We start from the raw sequence: 18,293 nt of genomic DNA, 5'->3' as shown, positions 1-18,293 counted from the left end.
AGCACTCAGCAGGAGGTCTCTTTTTGTACAAATACAGTCAAATCCTGATAAACATTAGGTCACTCTGCCAAAAAATACTCAACTGGGATCAGCTCTCTGTTTTTCTGGAATTGACTTGGCTGTTCATTTATTGGACCCTTTTCTCCAGTATCTATGCAGCATCAAACAACCAGTTAAGACAATAAGACATATGAGCAGAAGTACCCCATTCAGCCTAGCAAGTCTGCTGTGCCATTCAATGTGATCATGCCTGATCTGATAATCCTCAACTCCTTCTTTTTCCCAATAATCTTTGATTCCCTTACTGATTAAATATGTCCATCTCAACCCTAAACATACTTAATGATCCAGCTTCTATGCTCTTTACAGTAAACATTCCACAGATTCATAGACTAGAATAATAGAATCCCTTCAGTGTGGAAGCAGGCCATTTGGCCATCAAGTCCACACCAATCCTCCGAAGAGCATCCCGCCCAGACCCATCCCTATCACCCTACATTTCCCATGACTAATACACCTAACCTACACATCCCTGTACACTACAGGACAACTTCTCATAGCTAATCCACCCAAGCTGCACATCTTTGGACTATAGGAGGTAATCAGAGCACCCGGAGGAAACCCATGGAGACACGGGGAGAATGTACAAATTCCACACAGTCGCCCAGGGCTGGAATTGAACTCTGGTCGCTGCTGCTGTGAGGCAGCCTTGCTGATCACTGAGCCACTGTGCCACCCAACTTCTGAGAGAAGAAATTCCTCCTCATCTCTGTCTTAAATGAGCCTTATTCTGAGATTGTTATCTGAGCTTAGATTCTCCCACAAAGGGAAACAACCTTTCTGCATCTGCTGTGTCAAATCTCCTAAAAATCTTGAATGTTTCAAAAATATTCTCTCATTCTTAAATTCCAGTGAGTACAGACTCAACCTACTCACCCTCTCCTCATAGGACAGTCCTTCCACATCCTGGATCAGCCTAGTGTGCCTTCTCTGGACTGTCTCCAATGCTAGTATATATTTCCTTAAATAAGGGGCCCAAACTATTCGTAGTATTCTATTAGTAGTGTGACTAGCGCCTTATACAGTTTTAGCAAAACTTTCCTATTTTTATACACTATTCCCTTGAAATAGGCCAACATTACATTTACTTTCCCTATTATCTGCTGAACCTGGACACTAGCTTTTTGTGATTTATGCACGAGGACTCCGAAATTACTTTGTTCTGTAGCTTTCTGCAGTCTTTCTCCAATTAAGTAATACTCAGTGCTTATAGAGTCATACAGCACAGAAACAGCCCTTTCGGTCCAACCAATCCATGCCAGACATAATCCCAAACTAAACTGGTCCCACCTGCCTCCTCCTGGCCCATATCCCTCCAAACCTTTCCTATTCATACATTTATCGAAATGTCTTTTAAACATTGAAATTGTACCCATATCCACCACTTCCTCAGGAAGTTCATTCCACATGTGAAGCACCCTCTGTGTAAAAAAATTTGCCTCATGTCTTTTTTTAAATCTCTCTCCTCTTACCCTAAAAATGTGTCCCCTAACCTTGAAATTCCCCCATCCTAGGGAAAAGATACCTCTTATTAACACAGCTCATTATTTTGTAAACTTCTGTAAGGTCATCTCTTAATCTCCTCAGATCCAGTGAAAGAAGTCCCAGCCTATCCAGCCTTTCTTTATAATTAAAACCTTTCATACCCAGCAGTACCCTGGTAAATCTCTTCTGAACCTTTTCCAGCTTAATACTGTCCTTCCTATAACTGGGTGACCAGAACTGGATGCAATATTCCAGAAGAGGCCTCACCAATGTACAATCTCAACATGACTTCCCAACTCTTATACTCAAAGGACTGAGCAATGGATGCAAGTGTGCTAAATGCCTTTTTAATCATCCTGTCTCGATGTGATGCAAACTTCAAGAATTATGTACCTGGACCCCTAGGTCCCTCTTCTACAACTCCACCCAACACTCTAACATTAATTGTAATAAGTTCTACTCTTGTTTATTGTACCAAAATGCAATACCTTGCATTTATCCAGACTGAACTCCATCTGTCGTTCTTCAGCCCATTGACCCATTTGATCAAGATCCTTTGTAATCTTAGTAAACTTGGTTCACTGTCTACGAAGCCATTAGTTTTGGTGTCTGCAAATTTAATAAACATGCCTTTTGTATTCTCATCCAAGTCAGTTATATAAATGACAAACAAAAGAGGGCCCAGAACCAACCATTGTTCTCCCTGCCAAAGTACATAACCTAACATTTTTTCACATTATATTCCATCTGCCAAGTTTTTGCCCATTCAGTTAACATGTCTATATCCCTTTTTGTGTCATCCTCACCTCTTGCTTTCTCACCTATTTTTGTGTCATTGGCATGGTGACTGAGTGGTTCGCACTGCTGTCTCACAGTGCCAGAGACCCGGGTTCAGTTCCAGCCTCTGTCAATTGTGTGGTGTTTGCACATTCTCCCTGTGTCTGCATGGGTTTCCTCTGGGTGCTCTGGTTTCCTCCCACAGTCCAAAGATGAGCAGGTTAGGGGGATTGGCCAATTCAAATTGCCCATAGTGTATGGGAATGTGCAGGCTTAGTGTATTAGCTGGGGAAATGCAGGGTTACAGGGATAGAGTAGGGGATGGGCCTGGATGGGATGCTCTTCAGAGGGTAGGTGTGGGCTTGATGGGCTGAATGGGCTATTTCCACACTGTAGGGATTCTATGATCTGCAAATCTGGCTACAGTGCATTCACTTTCCTCATCTAAATCATTAATATGTATTCAAAATAATTGTGACCTAGCACTGATCACTGTGGCACTCCACCAGCTACAAGTTGCTTTCCTGAAGGTGCCTTTCTTTTCGAAGTATCTTCTGTTAATTAGCCAATTCCTGGTCAGTGCTAATACATTAGTTCCAACACTATGCGTTGTTATATTTTTAAGTAGGAGAAAGTGAGGACTGCAGATGCAGGAGATCAGAGTTGAGAGTGTGGTGCTGGAAAAGCACAGCAGGTCAGGCAGCATCCGAGGAGCAGGAGAATCAATGTTTCGAGCACAAGCAGATTCCTGATGAAGGGCTTATGCCCGAAATATGGACTCCCCTACTCCTTGGATGCTGCCTGACCTGCTGTGCCTTTTTAGCATCACACTTTTGACTATATTTTTAAGTAGCCTGATTTGTGGTACCTTATCAAACACCTTTGAAGCCTAAATATACATTGAACCAGAGCACCCAGAGGAAACCCATGCAGACATGGGGAGAATGTGTCCCCTTGCTTGTTACCTCAAAGAATCCTAATAAATTTGCCAAGCATGATTTTCCTTTTGTGAAGCCACGCTGACTCTGTTTGATCATATTATGTATTTCTATATGTTCTGCTATTACATCCTTTGTTAGAGACTCTAATATTTTCCCAGTAACAGATGTTAAGCTAATTGTCCTGTAGTTAACTGATTTTTGTCTCCTTCCCTTTTTAAATAAGGATTTTATTTTAACAGTTTTTCTATTCTTAGGAACTTTTCCAGAGTCTAAGTATTCCTGAAGCATTACTACCAGTGCATCAACTAACTCAATAGTTACTTCCTTTCAAATCCTAGGATGCATCCCATCAGGAGACTTGTCAGGCTTTAGCCCTATTAATTTCCTGAGCACATTTTCTCTAATAGTAATGTTCCATTTATTTCTGTTATTTTTACCTTTTGATTATTAGTAATTCCAGAATTCCATTAGTGTCTTCAATTGTGAAGGTTTTTGCAAAACATTTATTCAACTCCTCTGCCATTTACTGGTTCTCTATTATTATTTCCCAGCTTGGTTCTCTAAGGAACCTATCTTAATTTTGGCCTCTCTCTCTTTATATAATTAGAGAAGCTGTTGCTGTCTGTTGTTATGTTACTTGCAAGTTTACCCTTAATTTTAATCATCTTTTTTAAAAATTAACAATAGACAACTAAAATCCTCTGGCATGCCACTAATCTTGTATATTGTATATTTTTCTTTCAATTTGATCATATCTTTACCTTCTCTGGTTAACCATTGTTGGTTTCTTCCCATCTTGGAATCCTTCCTTCTTATTGGGATATATTTTTGAAGTGAGTCATGAACTATTTTCTTAAATGTCTGCCATTTCTTCTCAATTTTTTCAGTTAGACTCCTTTCCCTGTCCACTCGAGCTACCTCTGCCCTCATTTCTTTGTAATTGCTCTTATTTAAGCTGAGCACAGTTGTTTCTGACCCAGGTTTCTCCCTCTCAAACTGAATGTTAAATTCCACCATATTATGGTCACAGTTTCTTATTTTACTTTGGCATCATTTTCTAAACTTTCAATACTTTGCATCAGTTACTTTTACTATAAATTCTGAGTTCTGTGATCCTGTCCCACTAGCTACCTGACGAAGGAGCAGCGCTCTGAAAGCTTATACTTCCAAATAAATCTCTTGGACTAGAACCTGCTGTTGTGTGATTTTCAATATTAAACTTGCCTCATATCACATCACCAAATGCAAAATAATCTGGTATTCACAACGTATTGTTCTAGGAAATTAAAATACACGATAAATTCTTCCTTGTGGCTACCCCTACCAGTCTAATTTTCCAAAACTACATGAAGATTAAAGTCACCCATGACATGCATTCTTTATCTCCTGATTTATTCTCTATCCTATTGTGTAGCTACTGTTAGGAGGTCTAAGACTTCTCCTAACAATGTCGTTTTTTTCCCCTTTTTATTTCTTAGCTGCACTCAAATGGATCCCAATTTTCTAATCCAAGATCATTTCTTACAATCATTCTTCATCCATCCAAACTAACAATGTTACCCCACCACCCTTTCCTTCCTGTCTGTCCTTTTGAAATGGCACATAGTGTTGAACTTTTAGTTCTAGTTTGATCTCCTTGTAACTATCTCTCTATATTGGCCAAATGATCGTACCCATTAATTTGTCTTTGTGTATTAATTAATTTACTTTGTTCTTAATATGATGCATATTCACGTAAAGAACCATTCATTTTACCTTTTTTGCAATTTTATTGCTCCTTTGACCCTACTTACTGTTGTTTTTCTATGTTTGCATGATCTATCTCTCCCTGTCCTATTCTGGGTTATCCAAAGAGCAATAATGCTGCCTCCTGCTTTTTAAGGCTACATTTCCCTTCTCTCAATGCCCTTCCCCTACTCAACTACTTTAAAGCTCTCTCTACAAACCTAACTATTCAGTTCTCCAGGACACTGGTCTCTGCATGCTTTAAGTGAAGCTTATCCCACTAAAACAGCTCCCTTGTACACTAGTACTGCTGCCAGTGTTCCACAAACTGAAAGCCATTCCATCCACACCATCCTTTGAGCCACACATTTAACTCCTTTTTTAAAATTATCCTATGCAAGTTTTCCCATGGCTCAGGTTGTGATCCAGAGATTATTACCTTGGAGATTCTGTTTTATAATTTATCTCCAAACTATTTGAAGTATTTCAGCAAAGAAATCCCTTTCCAGTCTTACCAGTTATTGATAACCTTAACCCTGGCATTGCATAGGTGACACAGCCTTTGAGATTCCTGCTCACAGCTGCAGAGAACAGTGTCTATCCCTCTAATTATACTGTCGTCTACAATTACTATTTGCCCACCTCACTTGGATGTCTCCCTTCATAGACGTAGGAACAGAAAATAGAACCAGGATTATGCCATTTGATACTTCGAGTCTGCTCACCATTCATAGCTGATCATCCATGGCTGATCATGCAACTCAATAGCCTATTCCTGCTTTTCCCCATATCCTTTAATCCCTTTAGCCCCCAAGTGCTATATCCAATTTTCTCTTGAAATCATAGTATGTACTGACCTTGACTGTTTTCTGTGGGAGTGAATTCAACAGGCTCAGCATTCCCTGGCAGAAGGAATTTCTCCCTATTTCAATCCTGAAATTTTATCCCATATCCTTAGACTGTGACCCTTGATTATGGACATCCCCGCCATTGGGAACATCCTTCCTGCATGTACCCTGTCTAGTCCTATTAGAATCTAATAGGTCTCAATCAGAACCAACCTCACACAACACCCGCCCCTTCCAATTTTTCAGACCTCCAGTGAGTATAATCCTAATTGATTCAAACTCTCCTCATATGTCAATCTTACCATTTCTGGAATCTGTCTGGTGAATCCTTGCTGCTCTCCCTCTATTACAAGAAAATCTTTTGTCAGATAAAGAGACCAAAACTGCAGACAATAAGGGAACCGTCAATACATCCACTATTTCTGGGGTACTTTTTACTAAAGTACTGTGGGATGCAGATTATGTACATCACCCTGGGGATTAATGGCGTTCAATCTGTTACAACACAGGGTAAACCCTTCTGCTACTTTAAACCAGACGCATAGAAAGGCTCACCTTGTGCTATAATCTGTTAAATTTCAAGTGGCAAAGAACCTATCCCAAATATCACTCTTTAAAGAAGAAATTAACAATTTTATTCTTAAGTCCAAAAGAGAATATTAAACAACCAGTATTTACAACTCCTTTCTGTTTAACCTATTTTTACCTCCCACTCTGCAATACTGGTCCAATAAATTCCCTCTTAAATTTACAGCAAATCAATTTTCAAAACCAGTTGTTGTCTTTGGATGTCAAACCTCCTCTGTAGATTCCTCTTAGCACTGCTGCCTCACAGTGCCAGAGACCCGGGTTCAATTCCCGCCTCAGGCGACTGACTGTGTGGAGTTTGCACGTTCTCCCCGTGTCTGCGTGGGTTTCCTCCGGGTGCTCCGGTTTCCTCCCACAGTCCAAAGATGTGCAGGTCAGGTGAATTGGCCATGCTAAATTGCTCGTAGTGTTAGGTAAGGGGTAAATGTAGGGGTATGGGTGGGTTGCGCTTCGGCGGGTCGGTGTGGACTTATTGGGCTGAAGGGCCTGTTTCCACACTAAGTAATCTAAAAAAAAAAAAAATCCTCTCTATCATCTTCAGTCTTTTGCTGCACAACCTTCTTATTGACAGGCTTTCAGAGAGTTCGGCGGGTCGGTGTGGACTTATTGGGCTGAAGGGCCTGTTTCCACACTAAGTAATCTAAAAAAAAAAATCCTCTCTGTCATCTTCAGTCTTTTGCTGCACAACCTTCTTATTGACAGGCTTTCAGAGAGTTATTCCGCTGGTAGTCTGTTGATGCTTGGCTGGTCTTTGCTGTTCTTCCCAACTGTTCGAAATACCTGATTTTATATACCCCAAAATATCAGACCGGCTAATTAGTTTGATGTCATTCAAAACAGTAAAATTCAAATTTGATTGGATTTTGGTATCTGGGGCATAATTTAAACTGATTGGCCGAATTTCAATTTGTTGTATACTGTGGCAAAGCAGCTCCAGCTATTTGTTTCACAACCAAATGTTACATCTTAAAATTTTTTAGCACACTCTGTGCCAGCCAGAAGTTTCAGCTCCCTTAAAAGTACAGTATATGTCTACAACTTCATAAGAAATTGCATCAATTTACCAAACACTATTTCCTAACTAATACTGATTTCATTTGATTCCTTCCTTTCACTAAACTCTGTGCTCCCCAACATTACTGATATGTTACTTGTGTCCTCCTTTGTGAACACAAAACCAAAGTATGTATTTAGTTGGTTAGGCATTTCTTTGTTCCACATTATAAATTTCTCAGTTTCTTACTGTAAAGAACCTATTTTTTGTCTTCACCAAATATGTCCATAGAAACTTTTACAGTAAGTTTTAATGTTTCCTGCAAACTTTCACTTGTACTCCATTTTTTTTCTTAATCAATCCCTTTGTCCTCTTTTGCTGAATTCTAAACTGTTCCCACTCCTCAGGTCTGTGTTTTTTTCAGGCCAATTTTATTGTCTCTTCCTTAGATCTTATAAAATCTCAAATTTCCTTTGTCAGCTATGGTTTGGCAAACTTTCCCAATTTACTTTTGCATCAAACAAAAATAAAAATTGTTTCACCACCCATTTGCTATTTGAATGTTTGCCATTGCCTTTCCACCATTGTCCCTTTAAATATCTCTCCTTAATCTATAAATAGTCAACTCGCATCTCATACCATCACAGTTTACTCTATTTAGATTCAGGACCCTGGTCTCAGGATCAACTATCTCAGAGTTCTTCATCAAGATGGAGACTATCATGTTATGATTGCTCATCTCCAAAGAGCCTCACACAACTAGATTGCCAATTTTGCCTTTCTCATTACACAATACCCAGTCTCCAGTTGGTTCTTCAATGTATTGGTCCAAATATCATCCTTTATTTATTCCAGGAATTCCTCCTTTTTGACATTGTTACCCATTCGATTTGCCCATCTATATACAGAAACAAGTCACTCATTACTACAGGTGTGCTTCTATTGCATGTATCTCTAATTTCCTGTTTAATGTCATTCACAACATCACGCCTACAGTTTGGAGTCTATATAGAACCCCACTAATGTTTTTACCCATTGATATTTCACAGCCATACCCATATAAATTTCACATTGTCTGAGCTAATGTCCTTCCTCACTATTATATTAATTTCTTCCTTAACCAGCAATGCAACTCTTTTCCTTTTTGTCTGTTCTTCCATAATACTGAACATCCCTGGATGTTCTGTTCCCATTGCTAGTCACCCTGCAACCATGTCTCCATATTCCCACCGGTATCATATCGATATTCTTCTATTTGCATCATTGTAAATGCTCCATGGCTAAGGCTTGTCTTTTCAAAATTGTGCCCTGTTCCCATTATTTTTCACTATGGCCTTGGTTGATCCCAGATCTTGATTTCTCTGCCTGTCTCCTTTCTTATTTCACTGTCTTTTGCTCTTGTCTTTGATTCCCCTTCTTCTGATTCCTTGCAGGGGTTCCCATACCCTTCCATTTAAAGTTTAAAGCCTCCCCAACTACTCTAGCAAATGCCCCACTATGACATCAGTTCTGCCAGTCGTAACCCATCCAATTTGTAATGGTCCTGCCTCCCCCAGAAATGGTCCCAATGCCCCAGCAATCTGAAATCCTCCCCTCACACCATCTCTTCAGCCTTGTGTTCATTTTATATATCCTGCTAATGTTACAGTATTAGTAATAATTTGTTCATTGTTGTTTAAGCTACAAATTTGGTGTCTGTGATCTGTTATTCATAAAGTCTGGTTAGAAACAACTGAGCAACTTTGAGGATTATTGAATATTTTAATTTCACTGTGTTGCGAATCCAATGATAGTGAGACTCATTTAGTTTGACTTGATATCCCCGTGTCGTAACAGTACTAATTTGTACCACAACCACTTGCTATTCACCATCCTCTTTCAAAATGTCCTGTAGCTGCTCGAGACATCATAAAGGTGCCATGAACAGTTCACTTATTCTCCTTGCAGTCCCTATCCTCATTCACACAGTTTGCAACAACCTCAGATCTGTCGAACAGTTGCAGGGGTTGAGCTTCTCGATTGCAGCCCTTGGATCCTTATACCTGTCTCACCTTGATGTCTCTGATCACAGACCAGTTTTGAATTACCTAGTCTGAGGGGTGGAACCACTCTCTGGAATAAAGTGTCCAAGTATGTTCTTCTTTCCCTGATGTAGTTCAATGTCTGCAGCTGACAGGTTAAATTTGATGCCTTTGAGTTCTATAATGTAAGGTGCTCTGTCAATTCTGTCTCACCTTCAGTTAACAAGCTGCCTTTGAATCCTTCAGTTAATCTTCAAATTCATTCATTGACTGGAATAAAATAAATCAAATAAAAGTAGAACAATAAAAACTGTTCTCTGATCATAATATTGGCAACAGTTTTGTGATCCTGATCTTCCCTTGGTAGTCATTTCATTTCTACTGAGTGTTCTCAAGGCGATGAATGCCTTTCAGCAGCTTCAGTAGCCATTGTTTCAACGTATTAAAGACAAACAGAGGCTTAGATCCCTATCTCTGTACCAAAAATAAGAGATCTAAACACCACTATTAAGAGTGACGTGAAAATATTCATAGGCAACGCACAATAATCATTTACTCTTGAAGATCCCCATTTCGATGCTGGAGTTCAGCTTTCAAGACCTCTTTCTTCTAGTTCATCCTCTAATCGTGTATAATCTTGCTTTTGTTTTACAGTCTTTCTAAATTACATTTCTAAAAAAAGAATAGAATGTATCCAGTTACAGCCATAAGGCGAATTAATCCATAAGCATACATGAAGTGTGAGAAAATTCATAATTAAACATTTGAATATGGTGTTTAACCTCAAGGCAAGGGTGTTTCTGACATGTGAATTCCTACAGTTGCCATGGGTTTGAACTCCTGTCTCTGGAGTATTCTTTCAGGCCTCTGGATTACTAGTTTAGTAACATTAGCGCTATGATATTATCTGTTAATCTCAATGATTTATGACAACTGTCAGCATAGTTCTGCAAGTATTTAAGCTTAAAGGCTTAATGCAAAATGGATTATCTTGATCACCACAAGAATCTCCGTACAATTGTACAACATGGATTGTGCTGCCTTCTTAGTCCAATGAGATTTGAATTTAGTTCATTTATATCATGCACTACAGTTCAATGAGCTAAGATGGATCTAGTATATTTAAGCTACGATGTGCTCAGTTCTGGTCTTGTGAGGGAGAACCAACCCAGGCTCCTACACTCTGAAATGTTGCTGTGTTGGATGAAATTCTCAGTGTTGAAATGGAGAAAAGCAGTTGTGGTCTTCATTCTAAGCAATACATCAAGGCTAAATTTGTGGCAAGGAGTAATTACTTTAAAGAGCCACCGGGTACAGAAGCTATGAACCACAACAGTGGTTAGCAATGCAAGGCTACTGCTAACTGTTGACAGTCCTGCTACAATCCCTCTTCCTGTTTGTTTTTAAAATTTACATATTCTATACATTTAGTATAAGAAGAAACATCAATGTAAATAAACCTATATCAATGTATTCAATCCTTTAGCTGGAATGGATTCAAGTGAAACTAAGGGGAAGGTCAGGAAAAAGTTAGAGAGCAAAGAACCTTCTGCACTATTCTACTTGGTCCCCCCATCTCTTTCAACAGCATTAAACCCATCACTTTTCCACATCTATTCAGTTTGAAGGGAAGTCCCATTGGACTCAAAACATTACCTCTGTTTCTTTGTCAAAAAATGTTGCCAGACCTGCTGAGTTTCTCCAGCTCTTGTTTTTATTTCAGATCTCCAGAATCCTCACTATTTTGATTTTGTTTACAGTCTTCTAATGATAATTGGTTAGCTCAGTCGGCTGGATGGCCAGTAATGCCAACAGTGTGCGTAATACCAACTGAATGGGTTCAATTCCCACACCGGCTAAGGTTACCATGAAGGAGTCATCTTCTCAACCCTCACCTGAGGCGAGATGACTCTCAGGTTAAACAAACACCAATGAGTTAGTGTCTCCAATGAGAGAGCAGCTGCATGGTCTGGTAGGACTATGGCAACTTTACCTTTACTAATGATTAATTATTCTATGCGTAACATGTTAGTCAACATCCCTATTAATAGTGCATTCTATTGCAATTTACCTGTAGGGGCCATTTGAAATAAGGTAAAATCATTGACATTTGCTTTAAGCTCTATCCAAGCAGTAGATCTTAAGGGATTATAACAACAATGTGTATCATGTTTAGCACTCTTTATTCTTTCCTGCAGTGAGGCGGTGTGGGAGAATATGGCAAGGATGTGTGTGAAGACACGGCGATTAGACGTGGCCAAGGTATGTCTGGGGAACATGGGCCATGCCAGGGGAGCCAGAGCCCTACGAGAGGCTGAACAGGAGCCGGAATTAGATGCACGAGTGGCCATGCTTGCAATACAGTTGGGAATGCTGGTAGGTGACAGAATCTTCCCAGCTCAGTGTAAAGTGCATCACATACAATATTTAAATTTACCCACGAGTGTGAGCCAAACTAGTAAGACCAAACTTTATCACCCATCCCTTGAGAAGGTGGTGATGAGTCAACTTGAACTGCTGCAGTTCATTTGGCATAGGTACATTCACAAAGCTGTTTGGAAGAGATTTCTAGGTGAAAAAATGGTAATATATTTCCAAGTTAAGATGCTTTGTGACTTTGGAAGGTAACTTGTAGATCTGGGGATGGTCCCATGTGTCTGCTCCCCTAGTTCTTCTAGGTATTTACAAGTTTAGAAGATGCTGCCAAAGGGCCTTGGTGAATTGCTGCAGTGTTAATGATACAAAATGTTACCAGTGTGTGGGAGTGGTGATTCAGTTGTCAATCAAGTAGGTTACTTTGCCTCGTATGGTCTCGAGCTTCTTGTTAAGCTGCAATCATTTAGGCATATGGAAAATAGTGCACTTGTCCCTCGGAATGTGTTTGTTGTTTCTGTTGTTGAGGTCAATGCCATTCATGTTCAATGTTTCGACAATGTTTTGATACAATTGAGTGACTAACAGCCATTTCAGAGTCAAGTTGAGACTAGGCAACGGTGGTATTATCGCTAAACTATTAATCCGGAGACCCAGCTAATGTTCTGCGAATCTGAGTTTAATTCCCACCATGGCAAATGGTGGAATTTGAATTCAATTTTTAAAAAATCTGGAATTAAGAATTTACTGATAACCATGAAATCATTGTTAATTGTCAGAAAAACCCATCTGCCATCCTCACCTGGTCTGACCCACACTCCAGATCCACAGCAATATGGATGACTCTCAACTGCCCTCTGAAATGACCTTGCAAGCCATTCAGTTGTACTAATCACTACAAAGTCTCAAAGAAATGAAACTGGATGGATCACCTGGCATCGACCTAGGCATCAGAAAAAACAATGGCAGAAACAGCCCTATCAACCCTGCGAAGTCTTCCTTACTAACACCTGGGGTTAGTGCCAAAGTTGGGAGAGCTGTCTCACAGATTAGTCAAGCAACAACCTGGCATAGTCACACTCATGGCATCAATGTCCCAGACTCTTCCATCACCATCCCTAAGTATGTCCTGTCCCACCAGCAGGACAGTCCCAGCAGAGGTAGTGATACTGTGGTATACATTCAGGAGGGAGTTGCCCTGGGAATCCTCAACGTTGACTCCGGACCCTATGAAGTCTCATGACTTCAGGTTAAACATGGGCAAGGAAGCCTCCTGCTGATTACCACATACCATCCGCTCTCAGGTGATGATTTGGTACTCCTCCATGTTGAACCACACTTGGAGGAAGCACTGAGAATGGCAAGAGCACAAAATGTACTCTGGTGGGGGATTTCAACCACCAAGAGTAGCTTGGCAGCAGTACTACTAATTGAGCTGGTTGGGTCCTAAAGGACGTGGCTACTAGACTAGGTCTGCTGCAGGTGCTGAGGATACCAACAAGGGGGGAAAAACATACTTGACTTCATCCTTACCAACCTGTCAGCTGCAGATGCATCTGTCCAAAACAGAATCAGTAAGAGTGATCACAACTCCGTTCTTGTGGAGATGAACTCCCATTTTCACATTGAGAATAACTTCCATCATGTTGTGTGGCATTATCACTGTGCTAAATAGGAGAGACTTCGAACAGATCTAACAACTCAAGACTTGGCACCCACGAGGCACTGTGGGCCATTAACAGCAGCAGAATTATACTCCAGCACAATCTGTAACCTCATGACCTGGCATATCCCCCACTGAACTATTCCCATCAAGGCAAGGATTCTTCCCTGGTTCAATGGAGAGTGCAGGAGGGCATGCCAGGAACAGCACTAGGCATACCTGAAAATGAGGTGTCAACCTGGTGAAACCAGCAAACATGACTACTTGCGTGCTAAAAAGCACAAGTAACAAGTGACAGACAGAGCTAACCGATCTCCTAATGGATCAAACCTAAATTCTGCAGTTCTGCCACATCCAGTTCCACTCACTGGAAGAGGAGACTCCTCACAAATCCTCATTCTCAATGATGGAAGAGCCCAGCACATCAGTGCAAAAGATAGGACTGAAGCTTTCGCAACAATCCTCAGCCAGACATGCCCCCGAGTGGATGATCTATCTCGGCCTTCTCCAGTGGTCCCTAACACTACAGATACAAGTCTTCAACCAATTGGATTCACTTCATGTGATACCAAGAAATGGTCCAAGACACTAGATCCTGCAAAGGCTATGGACCCTGACAACTTTCTAGCAATCATACTGAAGATTTGTGCTCCAGAAGTTGCCGCTCCCTCAGCCAAGCTGTTCCAGTACAGTTACAACACTGGCATCTACCCAACAATGTGGAAATTTACCCAGGTATGTCCTGTACATAAAAGTCAGGACAAATCCAACCAGGTCAGTTACTGCACAGTCAATCTATGCTTGATTATAGAGTCATAGAGATGTACAGCGTGGAAACAGACTCTTCGGTCCAACCCGTCCATGCCGACCAGATATCCCAACCCAATCTAGTCCCACCTGCCAGCACCCTTGTGGTCTCTTTTATATCATTCCCCTCTCACCCTAAACCTATGCCCTCTAGTTCTGGACTCCCTGACCCCAAGGAAAATACTTTGTCTATTTATCCTATCCATGCCCCTCATAATTTTGTAAACCTCTATAAGGTCATCCCTCAGCCTCCGATGCTCCAGGGAAAACAGCCCCAGCCTGTTCAGCCTCTCCCTGTAGCTTAAGTCCTCCAACCCTGGCAACATCCTTGTAAATCTTTTCTGATCAGTAAAGGGATGGAAGATGTTGTCAACAGAGCTATCAAGGAGCACCTGCTCATCAATAACTTGATCAGTGACACCCAATTTGGGTTCTGCCAGGGCCACTCATCTTCTGACCTCATTAACAGCCTTGATTCAAACAAGGACGAAAGAGCTGACCTCCAGAGGTGGGGTCAGTGTGACAACCCTTGACATCAAGGCTGCATTCGACAGACTGTGCCATCAGGAAGCCCTCGCAAAACTGGAATCAGTGAGTATTGGGGGAAAACTCTCCTGTGGTTGGAGTCAAACTGGACACGTAGGAAGATGGTTTCTGGTTGTCATACATCTCAGATCCAGGACATCTCTGCAGGAGTTCCTCAGGATAGTGTCCTAGGCCCAACCATTTTCAGCTGCTTCATCATATGATCTTCTCTCCATCAAAAGGTCAGAAGTGGGGATGTTCACCGATGATTGCACATTCGTGACTCTTCCGATACTGAAGAAGTCCATGTTCGATTGCAACAAGCTCTGGACAATATCCAAGCTTGGGCTGACAAGTGGCAAGTAACATTTGCACCACACAAATGCCAGCCTGTGACTATCACCAATAAGAGACAATCTAATTACCACTTCATAACATTCAATAGCATTACCAACACAGAATCCCCCACTATAAAAATCTGGAGGTTACCATTGATTAGAACCTCACCTGGACTCACTATATAAACACTGGGGCTACAACAGCAAGTCAAAGGCTGGGAATACTGCAGTGAGTAACTCAACTCTTGACTCCCCAAAGCCTGTCCAACATCTACAAAGCACATGTCAGGAGTGTGGTGGAATGTTAACCCACTTGTCTGGATGAGTGCTGCCCCAATAACTCTTAAAAACTAAATATCATCCAGAACAAAGCAGCCAGCTTGTTTGGCACTACATCCAAAAATACCACGCTCTCTGTCACCAAACCTCAGTTGGAGCATCTGTTTACAAGATGCACTGCAGAAATTCTCCAAGAATCCTCTGGCAGCACTAACCTACTCCTTCTATCTAGCAGGACAAGGGCAGCATATATTGGGGAGCACCACCACCACCACCAAGTTCCCTCCAAGCCACTCACCATCCAGACTCAGAAATATAGCTGTGTACTTTTGGTATACCTGGGTCAAAATCCTGGAATTTCCTCCCTAGTGGCGTTACCAGTCAACCCTCACAGCAGATGGACAAACAACCAGTCTTGAAACAAAGCATATTTTATTCATAAGACAAAAAAATTGGCTTAACCGTAACTCTATCAAACTGCTTAACTATTTATATATTAACTACTACTAATTAACTGTTCCAATATAGTAACATCCCTAAACACACTTGGTGAAGGCAAATTTGGTAAAATAGATTGTCTCACCTGCAATTATAGCAACAAAAGAAAACCCTAGCTTTTAGCTGTAACAGAGAGAGAAGTAAGAGCTTCCACATGCAGCTTCAAGACCCCAGTAAATGTTACTAAAAACTAAAACTAAATAAAATCCTGGTTCTGTGAGAGCTTGACCCCACCCATTCAGGCTGCTTCTATTGTTCCAACTTAATATAACCAGGATAATAAAAACCAGGCCTCGTAAGTTGTTTGCTTTATTGGGTTTGGAGCAGACAGCTCAGTGCCTCTGCCTTCACAAAAAAAAACAAAGTACACCTCTTAAAGCCATAGTATTGTCACATAACAAATATTTGTATATTTCTTTTAGCATGCATCTATCACACTTAAATTAAAATGTAGTTAACGAGATAAAAATGAAGGAGCCAAATTGCAAAGTTTTCTTGAGTGAAAGGAAGTAGAATTTTAATTATATTAATCCAGAAAATTAATAAAAATGTGGTATTAAACATATATGCAACTCAACTGATAAGTTTTGTTTATAAAAGGTGAAAGGTATCTAACACAACTGGAAAGGTAATAGCAATTGCTACTTAAAGTCTTGACTGTTTAACTGTTGTCTTATTTCTTCAGCATTGTCAAACTTTGCAAATATTCCTCAGTTCTCGATGAATAGCTCTTATCCCAAGTTATTTTCCACCTATAAGCATTGAGTTCAAGGTTAAGAGAGACAGACAGATACATAGAGCTTTCCAGCTCTTATTTTTAACTCCATTTTTATCTTGAGTTTTGCTGATCAAGTTTTGTTTTGCAAAGCTGTTGCTCAAAATATAATTCCTTTTGTAGTTTCTGGTGTCAGATGTCATTGCTTTTTTCAAGATCTGCAGGCAACCTCCATCCGAATGTGTAACTTCCAAAAAGGTGTAAATTAGCCAGAAGGTACCAATCTGCATTTCAGTGCCTTTTAATAATAATCTTAATTTTAGGTCAGCCTTGCCTACTGATGGTTTCATGAACTTGACTGAGCCTGGTCAGGTGGCACAGTAGCCATTTCAGGTCAGTATTTATTCTTTTATAAAAAGTCCATGAAATATTTCAGGTCTGACAAGCAGGTGATGGAAGCTGAATGTCAGTAGTCCATGTTTACCATAATTGTAACAATACCAATCATCTAGTTTCATCATCGTTATGAGGATTCATATTTAAATTTCCCAGCTGCTGTGGTGGATTTGAATTATCTTTCAGAGCAATTGTCCAGGTTATTTTTTCTAAGATTAGCATTACACTACTCTCCCTCTGATTCTTATCTAATACACATGATCAGCTAATTATTCGGCTGATGCAGTGTATAAATATTATTGCATTTAATATATCAAATGTATAGGTCAGCTTCACAGCTTTATGGAGTCATTAAACTTTATGGACGAATGTCACTCATAAGGATTACTAAGAAGGAAATACGCAGAGGAAAAATGAGGTACGAAGGTAAATTGGCCAGTAATATAAAGGAGGATAGTAAAAGCTTTTTTAGGTATGTGCAAGGCAAAAAAATGGTTAGGACTAAAATTGGGCCCTTGAAGACAGAAACAGGGGAATATATTACGGGGAACAAAGAAATGGCAGAGGAATTAAATGAGTACTTCAGATCTGTGTTCACTGGGGAAGACACAAGCAATCTCCCTGAGGTAACAGTGGCTGAAGGACCTGAACTTAAGGGAATTAATATTTGCCAGGATTTGGTGTTGGAGAGACTATTAGGTCTGAAGGTTGATAAGTCTCCAGGGCCTGATGGCCTGCATCCCAGGGTACTGAAGGAGGTGGCTCGGGAAATCATGGATGCGTTGGTGATTATTTTCCACAGTTCGATAGATTCGGGGTCGGTTCCTGAGGATTGGAGGGTGGCTAATGTTATACCACTTTTTAAAGAAAGGTGGGCCAGAGAAAGCAGGAAATTATAGACCAGTTACTCTGACCTCAGTGGTGGGAAAGATGCTGGAGTCTATTATAAAGGATGAAATTACGACACATCTGGATAGTAGCAGCAGGATAGGTCAGAGTCAGCATGGATTTATGAAGGGGAAACCATGCTTGACTAATCTTCTTGAATTTTTTGAGGATGTAACCATGAAGTTGGACGAGGGAAATCCAGTAGATGTAGTGTACCTGGACTTTAAGAAAGCTTTTGATAAAGTCCCACACAAGAGGTTAGTGAGTAAAATTAGGGTGCATGGTATTGAGGGCAAAGTACTAGATTGGATTGAAAATTGGTTGGCTAATAGGAAACAAAGGGTAGTGATAAACAGCTCCATTTCGGAATGG

General features: G+C 40.5%; 1 protein-coding gene across 2 annotated transcripts in view; it reads left to right on the top strand.

Annotated features, from left to right (window-relative positions):
* Positions 1–18,293, top strand: part of ift140 (intraflagellar transport 140 homolog (Chlamydomonas)) — a 137,511-nt gene that overhangs the window by 91,122 nt on the left and 28,096 nt on the right. For both annotated transcript variants that reach the window (XM_043711518.1, XM_043711517.1), the window contains exon 19: positions 11,638–11,815. In XM_043711518.1, the coding sequence (XP_043567453.1) occupies positions 11,638–11,815 (178 nt within the window). The remainder of the gene's footprint in view (positions 1–11,637; positions 11,816–18,293) is intronic.

Source organism: Chiloscyllium plagiosum, chromosome 21, assembly GCF_004010195.1.
Source record: "Chiloscyllium plagiosum isolate BGI_BamShark_2017 chromosome 21, ASM401019v2, whole genome shotgun sequence".
Classification (NCBI taxonomy): Eukaryota; Metazoa; Chordata; class Chondrichthyes; order Orectolobiformes; family Hemiscylliidae; genus Chiloscyllium; species Chiloscyllium plagiosum.
The sequence above is the reverse complement of the archived record's forward strand: the minus strand, read 5'-3'. Positions and strand labels throughout refer to the sequence as shown.